The 14,307-nt window shown below is 40.2% G+C and overlaps 2 protein-coding genes across 2 annotated transcripts; one reads left to right on the plus strand and one right to left on the minus strand.

Moving 5' to 3' along the window:
• Nucleotides 1-1,459: 1,459 nt before the first annotated feature.
• Nucleotides 1,460-7,637, plus strand: nudt19 (nudix (nucleoside diphosphate linked moiety X)-type motif 19). Its single transcript, XM_020647565.3, has 3 exons — nt 1,460-2,577; nt 4,727-4,934; nt 5,660-7,637. The coding sequence occupies exons 1-3, from the start codon at nt 1,759-1,761 to the stop codon at nt 5,875-5,877; spliced, it is 1,245 nt and encodes a 414-aa protein (XP_020503221.1). The 5' UTR covers nt 1,460-1,758; the 3' UTR covers nt 5,878-7,637.
• Nucleotides 7,638-10,822: 3,185 nt separating this feature from the next.
• Nucleotides 10,823-12,383, minus strand: si:ch73-167i17.6 (regulator of G protein signaling 9 binding protein). Its single transcript, XM_020647673.3, has one exon. The coding sequence runs from the start codon at nt 11,806-11,808 to the stop codon at nt 11,068-11,070; it is 741 nt and encodes a 246-aa protein (XP_020503329.1). The 5' UTR covers nt 11,809-12,383; the 3' UTR covers nt 10,823-11,067.
• Nucleotides 12,384-14,307: the final 1,924 nt, after the last annotated feature.

Genomic DNA, 14,307 nt, shown 5'->3' on the forward strand with positions numbered 1-14,307 from the left:
ACACACTCTTGTTCCTTCAATCCTGCAACTTCTTCAAACCAGGGTCGGTCTTAAAAGACAGGCCCTACAACTACTTTATCTGTTATTTTTTTAATCTTCTTTCCTCTTCATCCCTCTGTATTTTTTTGATCTTAAACAATTTGTAACCTTGTTAAGAAAATCGCTATATAACTTTCGTTTTTTTAAATAAAAGTTTTAAAGCAAAACAATCTTTGAGAAGAGAGACTTGGAGAAATGTTTGAAATTATACCAAGAAAAAACATAGATTGGCGTGGATCATACATGTGTAACGGAGCTAAAATGCACTTTATTTTTGAGTACAGTTTACAATTTATATTTGAGGTTTCATTTATAATTTATTTCTGTTAAGTATTTTTGTTATTTTTGAATTGTGTGGTATCCTACAGCGCCTGTGTCACGTGAGTGACGTAGCGCCGCAGATATTCTTAGTTGAAATAATATTTATTTTGCATGTGTAGGAGCAGAGGTGCAGAAAACTTATGTCCAGAAAGCAAATTGAATGTTCTTTTGTCTTCTGCAGGTATGTTTTTTTGTTGTATTTTCATACTTTCTATTTGGTTTTACAGCCGCATGTTGTCGCTTATTTTGTCCACTAGGTGTCACTGTTTTACCATTTGGTAAAACTGTTTCTCATGGTTTTTACTAAGATTTATTGTTAATATACACTGTAAAACCGAAGTGTTTCAGCCATTTGTAGCAGCTCTTGGTTATAAATATGTACATGTAGTTAAAATACTGTAATGATGATTGTAATGTATTTATATGTAATATAAATGTGTTATGAGCTCTGACAGTGCCGTTTTGCATTGCTGAGGGAGCAGAGGTGCAGAAAACGAATGTGCAGAAAACGAATGTCCAGAAGGCAAATTGGATGTTCTTTTGTCTTCTGCAGGAGAAAATAAAAACTGGAAAACAGTCAAAATCTGGTTTTCTTCACTCCCCTGACCACATCTGTTACATATGCATGCAAAACATATTAATGAATTTTTGCCATATCATAATCAGTGACATAGATTTGAAAGGCAGGGTGTGTATATAAATACAAATCTTGTTAAAAATATGGACAAATACATTTGTTCACTTGTTAACTTGTTTATTATTCTTTATCAGAAATTGCACACCGTTTTTATCTGGTCTTAGGTTTATCGAAGTTGAGCTATAATGTTTCCTTCAGTTAGCTTTTCTTATTAAATACAGTAATAAGTATTTTCAGAATGTGGGAGGTTTCTATGGAGGATGAGACCTGACAAAAGTATAAATAAATAAATGAATAAATGTATAAATAAATAAATGTGGAAATAAATAAATGTAGAAATAAATAAATGTGGAAATAAATAAATGTAGAAATAAATTCAAGACATTTAATTATTTATGTCCCATTTATTTACCAGTTTTTATTTATTTATTCACGCATTTAATTATTTATTTATTTATTCATTCTTTTATTTATTTATTCCAGTATTTATTTATACATTTATTTATTTATACTTTTGTCAGGTCTCGTCCTCCATAGCTATCAACTTGTAAAGTAAAATGCATCAATTTCCTAAAATCTCCAGAGAAAGGTGCAGAGGAATGAAATGCCTGTAGGTGGCGATAGAAGCTGGAGACCGATGAGCGCGTATCCTACCCGCACCACGTCACTTCCGCCAAAACAAATGTCAGACCAACCTGGGTCTGCAACTTTTCAGAGGCATTGAGTGAATTAAGAAACCCCGCTGGTATACTAAAGACAACATGAACACCACACTGAGGCACTGGAAGGAGGCGGCAACTCTTATCTTAGCCGCCGGCCACAGGCTTGGTCCGGGCAGTTTACCGTCGAGGACGCCGCTGACCGCTGCTCCGGGACCGGGTGCACCGCTGACCGCTGCTCCGGGTGCACCGCCGGGCAGCATCGATGGACGGTCACACTTGCCGCACAAGTCCTTCTATGACTACGACGTGTTACTGCTCAAACGAAGCAGTAAAAGCAGATTCATGCCAAATGCTTACGTGTTTCCAGGAGGTATGGTGGACGCCTCGGACTTTTCCAGTGAATGGCTGGACATTTTTAAATCTTTTAGCAACTCTCCTAATTTTGGTTTGAGAAGGGTCAAACAGCCCCCGGAGACCAGACCTCCAATGTTCGCTACAGACCGGCTGAAACTGGGCTCTCCTATCCCCGGGGAGGTCGCCTTCAGGATATGCGCCCTGAGGGAGACGTTTGAGGAGTCCGGCGTGCTCCTGGTCGTGTCTAAACTGGAGGAGAAAAGTCTGCTGAAAAACATTGATGGCAGGTGTGACTCTGATAAAGTACTCCATAACAAAGCGAGCGAGCTAAACAGTAGTGAAGTCACTAAATGGAGGGCCTTGGTGAATGAAAACCCCTCCAACTTCATCAGGATGTGCAGAGAGCTGGAGGTGTTGCCCAACATCTGGGCTTTACATGAGTGGAGCAACTGGCTCACCCCTACAGGGCGACGTGGGGCTAGATTTGACACAGTTTTCTTCATCTGCTGCCTGCAGGAAATCCCATTAACACTGCAAGATGAAAAAGAAATAGTACACTTTAAGGTAAAGCATGAATCAAATCTTTGTATTTAAAGACCACATTTAGAAATGTCACATTTTGACCAAGTGATGTAAAAATGTAATTAATTATAAAACTAATGACTGGAGTATATTGACAAAAAAGTTAATGTTGTTACTATGGGCTGCTCATTTTTTTGTTGTTGCTGAAATTAATGTTTTTTTTAAATCTAATTATGTATGTCTAGTTGTATAGAGAACAAATACTAAACCAGGATTAATACCATTTAGAATTAGTGCCTTCACGTCACACAGTCATTTGTTAAACGTATGATTCAGCCGTCATGTATTATAATGTAGTTTACAAAAAAACAGCACGATCCAGTTAAAACATTTGTTTATACTATGTTGCTTTAAAGCGCAGGATCAAGCAATGATGACCATGATACTTTATTGCAGCCCTGTTTTCAGATAACTGAGGGCACTTTAAATCAGTTGTAAAAAAAAAACAGCTCTTGTTAAAGATCAACAGTCGTCCAATGTTCAGTGCATAGAGGACAGATAAAGCTCAGACACACCTGTTCTTGCTAATCCTTGTGATTACGGATTCAAACATAGTAGTAGCAAGTTTTTAAAATGAAAACATGAAGCAGATTCCCAAAATAATCAATCCCACGTCAAGCATATTTAATCATGATATATTGCAATTTGCAGACAAGACATGAGTGTTATTGTTGTACATTCAGGGTGGTGTTCCTCTAACAGATACCAGATCCTAGTTAGGTATAACGTTGGCCTACTGGTCCTGATCTCTGTTATTAACTCAGATGGGCATGAAACTGCTCTGTTTAAATCGTATAAGCAGAGAGTATGTGACTGTTGGGAAAATAATCGCTTATTGACTTTGAAAGCAGACCACAAGATTTTCTAAATACGGTACTACTTCTAATGCTTATACTTATGAAACTGTCTCAGGCCTCTGCATGTAATCAAAACATACAGAGAACATAGGTTGTTTCTACATACTGTAGTTCTTGAAGCCTGTCACTGATCCTTGAAATCAGACAATAGTCTTCATAGCAGGTACACTGGATGAGCCTGTTCTTGTGTTTTCACAAAAATAGTTTGGTAGTAACTTAAAGGTGGACTATGAAATGTGAAAGTTGGAGAAGTGTACAGATTCTGTGGCATATGTTCATAACTCTATACACACACTGTCTGAAGATAAAATGATACACAAGACGTTATGGTGGAGGGCCCGCAACAGTGAAACTGTAACTCTCCTGGTAGCTTTTTAGCTCCAAACGTTGTTCCAGGGATCCATTTTTTACTTTGAATAAAGTTTGTGTATTCAGTTCAGAAAATATAGCAAAGAATTGTTTCACTTCCCCAACTTTCAAATGTCATTACAAAAACTCCATAGTGCACCTTTAAGTTGTAAATTAGCTAGGTAAAAACAAGTACAGATTGTTTTTTTCTTGCACAATTTTTATTGTTGAAAGAATTGTGTGGTAAAATGTTTTAAATGGACAGTGATGAAGAAAAGGTAAAAGGTGAGGTGACCTTGTTTGGTCATGCAAACAATGAAGAAAAAATCAGAACTCAGCCCGTGTCCGTCCTCCTCCTAAACATCTATTACATCTATTGAATTAATATATTACTCTTGAAGACATGGTCCAGTCAATGAAGGTTACAGTAGGTGTTGCTGTCTAAAGAAAAGTCTCTCTTATAACGTATTATTTTTTGTTGGCTTTGCAACCAATCTTATAATGAAAACAAAACATAACTAGGAAACACCAATAACTGTAAACATTGTCAACAAAATAAAAAAAAAAAGTTTAAACGCCATCATTTTACAATTGTTAACCTTACATAGCTACAAATAAGATAACTTTACTCATAGCTCTTTGTCCTACAAACGGCACTGTTTAAAGGGATATATCTTTGCATAATTAATTTCAACTATGATTGCAATGCTAGACTGATCAACATCTTCACCACACCAGGCACACTGCCTCTTTACACACAAAATGCAAGTTCCTCAGCACTGCTTTATATGAATCACTACAGAAGTTTTAACAACATTGACTCTGGCTGGAGTCCTTTTAATGACAGCTACTGATCAAGTTCACAGATACCGCTGTATCATTTAATGTACCAAACTGAAAGAAGCCTTCCTCTCTGTATGTTTCAGTGGTCCACACCCTCCGAGGTCCTGCAAAGTTACCAGGCTCAGGAGTTTTGGATCGCCCCCCCACAGTTTTACGAGCTCAGCCGCATGTGTCGTCTTCCTCTGCTGAATGACCTCCACAAATTCTCCAGCCAGCGTGCCACAGAGGGCTTGGAGCAATGGCTGCCTGTTGTTTTCACTAAAGATGGAGCCTTTATATCACTGCTGCCAGGTGCTGATTGTCTACATTGACGTATCCTCATACAGACCTGCAGTGAAGTAGCCTCATTATTTTTCCATTGGTAAAATAATTGATTTAATGCAGCTTTATATTACCATCAGGAATGAAAGTGAGTTTATGTTAAAATGATTTCCCGTATTCTTAGCAAACACAGCACCAACAATGAAATGATCATAGTTACAGTCGGAGCTGTGTTGTGTAGTCGGAGCCTTTTTTTATCTTCATCTTTTAAGCCTTATTGTGTTGTCAAAACACAAAACAAGACACACTTCTTAACCACACATAGTTGGTGACACAATCCTTCATTATAATAAACACAGGTGTTGTTGTGTGTTGTGGGTCAATCCCACATATTCTATCCTTCATACAAACAATCACTTCAAATAAGTTTCTGAAAATAGTCTCCAAACATACATGTTTTACTCCAGTTGAAGTCAAACTACAACTCGACTGTACAGTATACAGTTATGTCTCTATGTTTAGTGGTGGGGGCTGGATTCCACCTGCTGCTGATTTTGTTTTGTGGTGCATCCTGACTTACCCAGACGTAACGGCTGACAGCACATCTGCTTCCTGGCACTTAATCAAATATGTTCTCTTGTTCTGATTGTAATGTGAGTGATGGAACAATACCAGTTTATGGTGGATTAACCTTTTCTTGTTTTTCATCTCTGTCTGCTTCTATCCCTTGCTTTCCTGGGCTCCACCATTTCCAGGTGACAAAAGTTACCCGTTGGACACTTCAGAAGAGGCTCAGGTGGATACATGCACAGAGTCAGACCTTGAATCTCCACAGGATGCTCCTGCTCTGCACCGAAGTGTGATCGTAGATCCATACACTATAAATGTACAGATCACCATCCCACCAAAATACAACCACCTGCTCCCTGTTCTGGAGGAAGCTGCCCCCCTGGACTCAAAAAGTCAGTTGTGACTCCCCTCATGACTTCTCTGTGCACATGTACTGAACCAGTAAGGCCAATTCATGGGAACATTTTTTACTTGCAGAAACAGACTATAGCACTGCTGATGATAATATCAGATGGACTAATTTACACATGGTGTTGAGAAAACATTGGTATGTAGCATGGAGCTCCAGTCACACACAAATCAAAACAAGGAGAGAAGGGAGAGGGGAAAAAGGAAAACAAATCAGTCAACCAACACATGTTCTCACTCACACAATTTATTTTTAAGATGTATTTGTAGCTTTACCTCTTCCATCATTGAACCTGTAAATCACAACTGTTTTGATTTTACTCTGACGGAGGAGGTTAAAAAGAAATGAGCATTGAAACCTTCTGATATGCTGCCATGATTTTCATTTTTGATTCCCTGGATCTCGGCTCCCACTTACAGCAGCACTGCCAGGCAGCACGCTATCAGTACCTTGAACACATTTATGTGTCTAAGTTTACCAATGATGAAAACATTGTGGCACGGAAATCATCTGATCACAGCGATTCCACAAGCATTGATTTTACCTCACAATTTGACCTCTTTAAATCCACATGTATCCAGGCCTTATGCTGGCAGTGAGGCAGCCTGCTCAAATCCAGGACCCTTAAAGTGCATGCTGTTTTTGTACATGCACCTTGTAGACTTGTTTTTAAATGTTCTACATCAATTTAGTTATACTACAATAACTACTGATTAAGTTAATCATTATTATTGTGACATTGAAGCAGTTCATTGAAACTCAGTCATTATTCATTTGAATGTTTACTGTTCTTGTGACCTTGCCAATGACAGTAGTCCGGTCTTCTCCCGGCGGTTTGAAGGACTTTTTGTTTTTAGGTAAAACGTTTTTTTATCAGCAAACACAAAGAGACTGAAGTGATTGCTTTGGCCTTATTGTGTTTAACTCAGATTGTCAGTGCTATCTGAAAATATATTCATATATATACTGTGTGTATATATAAATATATAGATTTTTTTTTAGTACTATTTGTTCTGTCCTAAAATGTCAAAAGAATTTCGAGATGACGCCTACAGCAGCTTATAGGCCTGTGTGTGTGTGTGTTCAGAGTGTTATGCTGGTGCCTCTCAGTTGGAGTGCATATGTCAGTGATGGAGGCTCTGCAGGGGTCCCACAGTGTCTCCTTTGGGTGTCTTCCTTGCTCACAGCGGTGCCCTTTAAAGCAAATTGATAACTCATAAGGAATCATCTCTGCCAAATGGGTTGTACCCATGTGTCTGCCATTTATGAGTTCATTTATAATTAAACTGATCAATTTATTCATTATTAATTTGGTCATCACTGCATTTAGTTAATTCACTAATGATTGCTTGTAATGCATAATAAGAACAAGATCGAATTTAGAGTTCCTGACAATCTGTCTAATGCATGCTCTTAATGGTCAAATTATATAATCAATTAAGATATCATTTTTAAGTTACTGTGTGGGTGCAGTCACAGTATGGCTCTCTAAACCAGACTTTTATTTGTTTTTCTATGTGGCCCTAATGTTCACAGAATAGAAAATACTTTATTTTCTACCTTTTGTGTGCAAAGACAAGAAATCTGCGAAGACATACAATCACATTGTGAAACAGTAAGATGGAGAAATGCAGATGAAACTTATAGAATATTGAAGGATACTTTCAGGACATTTGTGCCCTTTTTTGGCACAGAAACTCTTAAGCAGGAAGTGTCTGAATCAGGAATTAAGCTGAATAAACAGTGTCATGAAAGTTGTTGTTTTTTTCCCTATAAAAGAGAGCAGGGGATTTTATTATGTCATTTTGTGAAGATAAATATTTGCACTTTAATGTTGCTCCGTGTAATTTGAAAAAAAAGGGTCCCCTTAAATCACATTAACCTGATTGAAAACATTTTCTTCTATAAAGCACCACACCAGAACAGGTCAGCACCTCTCAATCTCATTTTCATCTTCTCGACACATTTGATCTCTCCGCATGGGGGGAGGAAGCTTAGGTTTAGTCCCTGGTTTTAGCACTGCCCCCTCTCTGTCCTCACACCACATCTCCTTCTGCCTCAGAGTGCTACATGTGTAGGATGGTGACGGCTGAAAGGGGAGTTGAAATAACACCGCTCAACCTTCTGTGCTGTTTTGCCGTTTAGAGTCCGTTGAGGGGTTTCTATGGCAACCTACAGCCTTGGAAACCCACCATCTTCGTCCAGATGAGGTGATGATGCAGTGGTCTGTCTCTGCCAAGCTGTGAGCGCTCCTCTCTGTGAACCGGTCTGCTTACTTTATTTGTTTCCAAGCGACGCAGATAAATAAATAAAATGTTCCAATGAAATGAAACACCTGCAGGTGACTGCAGAGAATTTTTACTCACCTTTTGCTTGTTACTTTTTATACCTAATGAAGCAGATACTCTAAAACTTTGATGCTGCGGCTATTTTGAGAAGCAGCTTACGTAACAAGACTGCAACAAAATTGTCCCAGCAGACCTAAAAAGGTCTTAGAAAGTTGCATCAAAGGAGACTTTGCAAGCGCCTTCCTCCTCCTTGTGAAACGCGAGGGACAAAGAAAGTGCAGCGTTTTAGGAGGCTTTATTCCGTCTCTATTTAAGTCCTCTTCCTTTTCTTACCCATGTTTAATTAATTGGCTTTATATTTTTGGATCACCGGATGACAATGTGACTCTGTGGTGATTTTCAAGAAGTTCCGGACTCACTGTGAGCACAGCTTAGTGCCTGCTTGAGAGGACAACACGGATAAACAAGATGTCACAAAGCCGACAGTGAATCAGGTGTGAGCTTAGCATGCCGCTCATTTTCATTCATCAAAGTCCTGTCAAATGATTGTCTCAGCCCTGTCTCTTCTCCTGTCTTCTATTCATGTTTATCCACAGGTTTATAACCCAGAAAGGCTTTGAAAAAGATCAATTGGGAAGTAAAACAGTATAAAACAGGAAAATGCATATTCACAGTCTGCTGAATAATCTTTTAACGTCCCAGGCGTTGCTTGTTTAATTCTGCATCTTGTATGTTGGGAGTCAGGCGGGTTTCTGCCCTCTATGGGAGAGTATCTGTGCTTAAATTCATTCCTTCATAGGCCACATACTTAAACGGCCTGCAAATGAATTTGAGAGCCCTTGAAATGCCAGGGGTCTGTGTACAGCATTAATTATCTCCAACTGTTAATCTGCAACCAATTACAAACCTTTCAATATTAGTCACACTGAAGCAATAACCCAGTTAATATGTCTGTAATGTGATTATGACCAATAAGAACAGCTGAAGATAGGTCCGTGCATCCTAAGGTAACTCTTCGCTATCTGAAAGCACCAGCAGCAAATGACAAACAAGCTTATGTGAAAGATAGAAACAGAGACACAGATCCACATTTGAGCATTGGTCATCAAATACTTTTCCTTAACAGGATTTGTTTGAAACACTTTCCATGTTTTGTCTCTTTGAACCCAACTTTCATATTTGATCTGTTAGTCACTAAACAAGGTGTAGTATACATCTACTTTTTGATTCAGCCCAAATGGTCTTGTAAAAAAATACTGCAATGTAATGTTTCAGTATTTACTGACTCAAAATAATACTGCTGTGCTTATCTGATTAAATAAAATACACATATCTCCTTATGGAAAAGCCTCCCAAAGTTGAACCTTTTAAAAAAACCTGATAATAGAGGGGAATGTAGATCTCCAATAGCATTTCTTGTTTGTGTTCCTTATTTCATTAAACTCACAAAAGACTAAGTTACTGACTGATGTTGCATTCACTTTTAACAATAATGTGTGTAAACTAACAACCAGCAGCTAAGGTTTTCTTCAGCTTGGTCTCTGATAACATTTAATTAAGATATCTGAAGTATTTCTGAGATGACCCGAAAGTGTCTTTTAAAGTACCCTGAGTTTATGCACCACCAGCCCGTGCACCAACAGCCAACTTTACAGAGGCTTTGGCTCTGACAGCAGCAGGCTTCAGTTCACCTACATAGGCTTCTCTACCAGGAATACCAGGAATACCTTCAAAGGCTCTTACATCTAAAACCATTAGGGATTTAAAGCATCTATGTTAGTCTGTTTTCCATTTTAAACCAAACACTATTTTAACGCCAAGGCATTAGGATACTAATCCTCTGCTGAAAATACCTCTGTGTGCATCTGGTGCAGGCCTACATGAACTGGGCTAATCTAACTTGTCAGCTTTGACTCAAACATTTCACTCTTAAAAAAGAATAAATCACATCTAACTTATGTAAACAGCTTTGTTCAGTTTTCAAGTGTGTTTGAAAATTTTATTATATTAAATATAATTATGTATGTACACTATCTGACACAGCAGTCTGTATGTACAAATAACCCTCTATATTCACATGTTGCAATGTATACATTCAACACTGTTTGCAAGAAGAAACCCTGAAGTAAAGGAACATGAACAGGCTTACAGTGAATGGGTGCATTATTCAAAGACAGTGGGTGTCTCTTAGGTCCCAAGGCTCTCATTAAGCACATTGTGATTTAATGTTATAAAGTCAAGTTCCAGACCTACACTACAACCTGGTTGTACAGATTTGTATTAGAAGTGTTGTAACAGGAGTGTGGGACAGTGCAGATTTGATCACATCCAACCTGTGTGATGTGAGGAGTTTAGCTGTAACACTGCCTCTATTAGTGTCCATACTACTTGAGCTCTATACTGCTCTGACTACATGGTCCATCACAGCTGACTTTGCTGGATTGTATTCATAAATTGAAAGCAACAATCAGCAGAACATCAAGGGGGGAATACTTAACAATAGGCTACATTTACGCTTGATCTTTTCCACTAATCCATTTGGATTACGTGTTGTTTGTATCATCCTGATGGCCAGACACTGTCACGTAATTTCACGACTTTCACCCCCCCCCCCCTCCCTCCCCACTGTTCAGAAAATTAACACGACCCTCTTGGCTTCTCAAATATTTCAAATTGTGCCCACTGATCGTCCACTCTCTGACTCTATTCTTCTATATTATCTCTAGTGCAACTCTTCAATTTCCACCGAATACATTCACAAATCCGAGAGAGATTAAATCTTCGTGCGTAAAATGTTTAAACCTCTTTCTCCCTCTTTTGTGGAGCTGCCTGCTTCCTGGGTTCCGGGGGAAGCCGCGCAGCGTGTCCATCTGTGTGGGCTTCGGGATCAGACAGTTCAAGACATATTGATGACCAGATATCCCAAAACAAGAGCGACCCCCACGATGACAAGGAACACTAACACGGCGCAGATCGAGGCAGAGCCAGTATTCCTGCTTCCACCTCCTTCTTCGTCTTTGGGCTCCTCTTCGCAGATGGAGATGACACCCACAGAGGAATTTCCTACACTCATGTTGGACTTAAGCTCAGCGCCCGCCTCCTGCTTCGCCTCCACGGCCCACGGCGCTACCTGCACCTTCATCTCCATCTCCTCCATCATCTGGCTCACCTGGGTGATCTCGGTCTGCAGGTCCCGTAGGTCGGCCGTGTCGATGTTGCTATCCGCCTCGTACTTCATGTTCTGCACGCTCATGGCACGGGCCGCCACGGTGGTGGTGCTACCGGTCATACCGGTCTGGATGAGGTGCCTGGTGGGCACCTTGAGGGGGAAATCCTGCCCTATCTCCAGGGACCGTTTCATGTCCACCTCCAGGAGATCCATGCTGCTCGAAAAGAGAACCCATAGACGCTCGTACTCGGCCCGGTCCTCTTTACTGATGCTCTTGTCTTTGAGCAGTGAGGTCAGTTTAGTCCTGTTGGCCACGGCCAGCTCCTGGGCCTTTTTGCGGGTCCGCTTCAGCTCCTCACGCAGGTTCTGCGAGTCCGAGGTGCTTCCCAATGCGATGACCAAATGCCTGTAGCAGGCTGTCACTTTGTTCAAAGCGTCCAGCATTGTTTTGCACTCCTCTTTCCCCATGGCCGTTTTAAAAAAAGGTACCCGTCCCCTCGTCAAAAATATGAAAAAGAAAGAAAAAGATGGCTCGGAGAGCGATGGCGAGCTGACAGTGTCGGCGCGTTAGCCAGCTGTCCTTAGTTTAGTTTCCACAGGCGCACACCCCCAGCTCTACAAATCCCCTCAACGCTCTAGTCACAGCAAATTCCTCTCTATCCATGCTCCTTCCTGTCTGCTAGCAGGCACCGAGAGCGGCTTAGAAATTAATGCGTCCGTAAATGGCTTTAGGCTACCTTTGCGCTTCCCCACTCGAGATCAAACAGCTCCGGAGCTCCACACTTCTGGCGCGGACGCTTGATGGGTGTGAAACAATTCAACCTCCTCTTTGTTTTTAGACAATTAGGTGGACATCCAGATTCAGCTACAAGTGTCACAGCATCCGCCTGTGACTGTCTGCTGTTAAAAGGACACGATGCGTTTCTCGTCCGCAGCTTAAAACAAGTCCATTGATGTTTTGACGCGCGGCTGGGAAAATGGAGATCTTCACTCAGAGTTAAAAAGACGTGAGGGCTTCAGAGCATCCATGACATGGAGCTGAATTGTCCATTGAGTAATACTTTGTTTATCTGTATGGGGTGCTGTACACTTCTGCATCCAATCGATGATGTTTAAATAACGGTAAGCGCCTTCTGTGGTCACATGTGCGCACTAAACAGAGCCATGCAGGCAGGGAAACAAAGCAGCTCCGCTCCCATTGGTTCTGTCACACAGACATCAAGTCCAACCATTGGCTGATCTGTCCCCAACGTGGGCAGGGCTGTGAAAGGCTATGTGTCAAATCACAAAGCACTAACCTACCTGCCTCTACCTGCGATTAGTCATCAGGAGAGGACAAGTAAAACGGTGGCTATTTTTCAATTTTTCCTATGATTTGTATTATTGAAATACTCCTAAATTTACATTTACAGGGTTGTAGAAAATTATTAACTTTATAACTTTGTTCATAACACAGTTTACAGCCAAGGAGGACAGTTGGTGCACACACAGTATTGGGTGGCTAATGTGTTGTTTACCTCCTGCTGTGTTGAAAGGTGAGAGGTATGATTGTGTGGCGTTAGCCCACTTTGCTCTTTTTGCATTATTGAAGCGGATGCAGCTTAATGATCCATTGACTGAAGTGTAAAGCTAATGGACTGAAGAGCAGAGGATGCTGCAACCAACAGACAGGCCTGTGGTTTGCTTCACATGAAATTATTTTTTTATGACACTGGAATTTATTTTCTTTAGAGTATGAAAAAAAAAGTGTTATTTTTTTGGGGTTAATTCCGTTTCTCTCACTCAAAAAAATCCATCATATTAGCATTAATATCATAGCCTAGTCAAAAGTGCTCCTTTGACATCATGCCCGGGTGGGAGGCTCAAGCTCAAATACTGTTAATGTTAAAATATAAGACTTAACCCATATGGATGTGTATTTGGGTTGGGGCTAAGTGGTAGAGTTGGTCGTTCCTCAACCGGAATGTTCGGGGTTCGATCCCCAGCTCCTGCAGGTAGCCTACATCTGATGTGTCCTTGTGCAAAACACCTAATCCCAAATTTCTGCCTCTGCTTTGTTGATGGCGTGTGAATGGTTATGTAGACCACAGGATTAGTTCATACTGATGGTCAATTTACATCGCAGCCTCTGCCATCAGTGTGTGAATGAGTGGGTGTGACCTGCGGTGTAAAAAAGTGTTTTGAAAGTCAGAAGACTAGAAAAGTGCTTTACAAGCTCAGAGAACAACTCAAGTTAGGATTTAGCCATTGCTATCTGATATTAGCTATGAATTCACTGAGTGCTACCATTATTATGTGAAAAAGTGATGGTAGGCATAGAGGACAGTCATGAATCCAAGCAAACTGTAAAGTTGGCCATAAAATGGTTGAATGTTATCTGTAGCCAGCGTCCGAGGGCAGCCAATGGGTTGTTAAATATGTTCAATGTTCTTGTATGGCCTCAAGTCTCTTCAGATATTCTCTTTCCATTATCTCTTAAGTGGATGATAAATTACGAGGAAGATAAATGATGCAATTTGACAGATTTACAACTTTTATGTGATTTAAATCCTGCAACACTACAAGATATAATATGATTTCTTTGTTTATATCTTTTATGATCAAATGTGATAAATTATACTCTGTGTACTCTACACATGGCCTATGCTTTGTTTACACCGCCTGCAGCCATGCCAGTTATGTCTGACTAATAACAGATATATTGGCTGAGTCAGATGTTTTGTTAAGATATTGGCGAATGGAGCTTCTTTCCTTGGTAATATGTTTCCATGGCAACCTCTCACCTCTTTGCAAGTACTCTTCAGTCACTTTTCTCACAAGGTGTGCACTTACTAACATTGCACTGGATGGAAAACATCTAGTTTTTCATAGATTGTCTGTGGTCTTTAAAGCTACGGTTCAGCTGTAGCCATCCATTGGAAGAAGAGCACAATGTTTGAATGCCCTCTGAGAGCTAATTTAGCTTCT

Source organism: Labrus bergylta, chromosome 3 (genome assembly GCF_963930695.1).
Source record: "Labrus bergylta chromosome 3, fLabBer1.1, whole genome shotgun sequence".
Taxonomy (NCBI): Eukaryota; Metazoa; Chordata; class Actinopteri; order Labriformes; family Labridae; genus Labrus; species Labrus bergylta.

Coding starts and splice junctions, on each gene's coding strand:
- nudt19 (XM_020647565.3), top strand. CDS start 1,759: ATGAACACCACACTGAGGCACTGGAAGGAGGCGGCAACTCTTATCTTA. Junction 2,578..4,726: donor AAGAAATAGTACACTTTAAG/GTAAAGCATGAA, acceptor TGTATGTTTCAG/TGGTCCACACCCTCCGAGGT. Junction 4,935..5,659: donor CTTTATATCACTGCTGCCAG/GTGCTGATTGTC, acceptor CACCATTTCCAG/GTGACAAAAGTTACCCGTTG.
- si:ch73-167i17.6 (XM_020647673.3), bottom strand. CDS start 11,808: ATGGGGAAAGAGGAGTGCAAAACAATGCTGGACGCTTTGAACAAAGTG.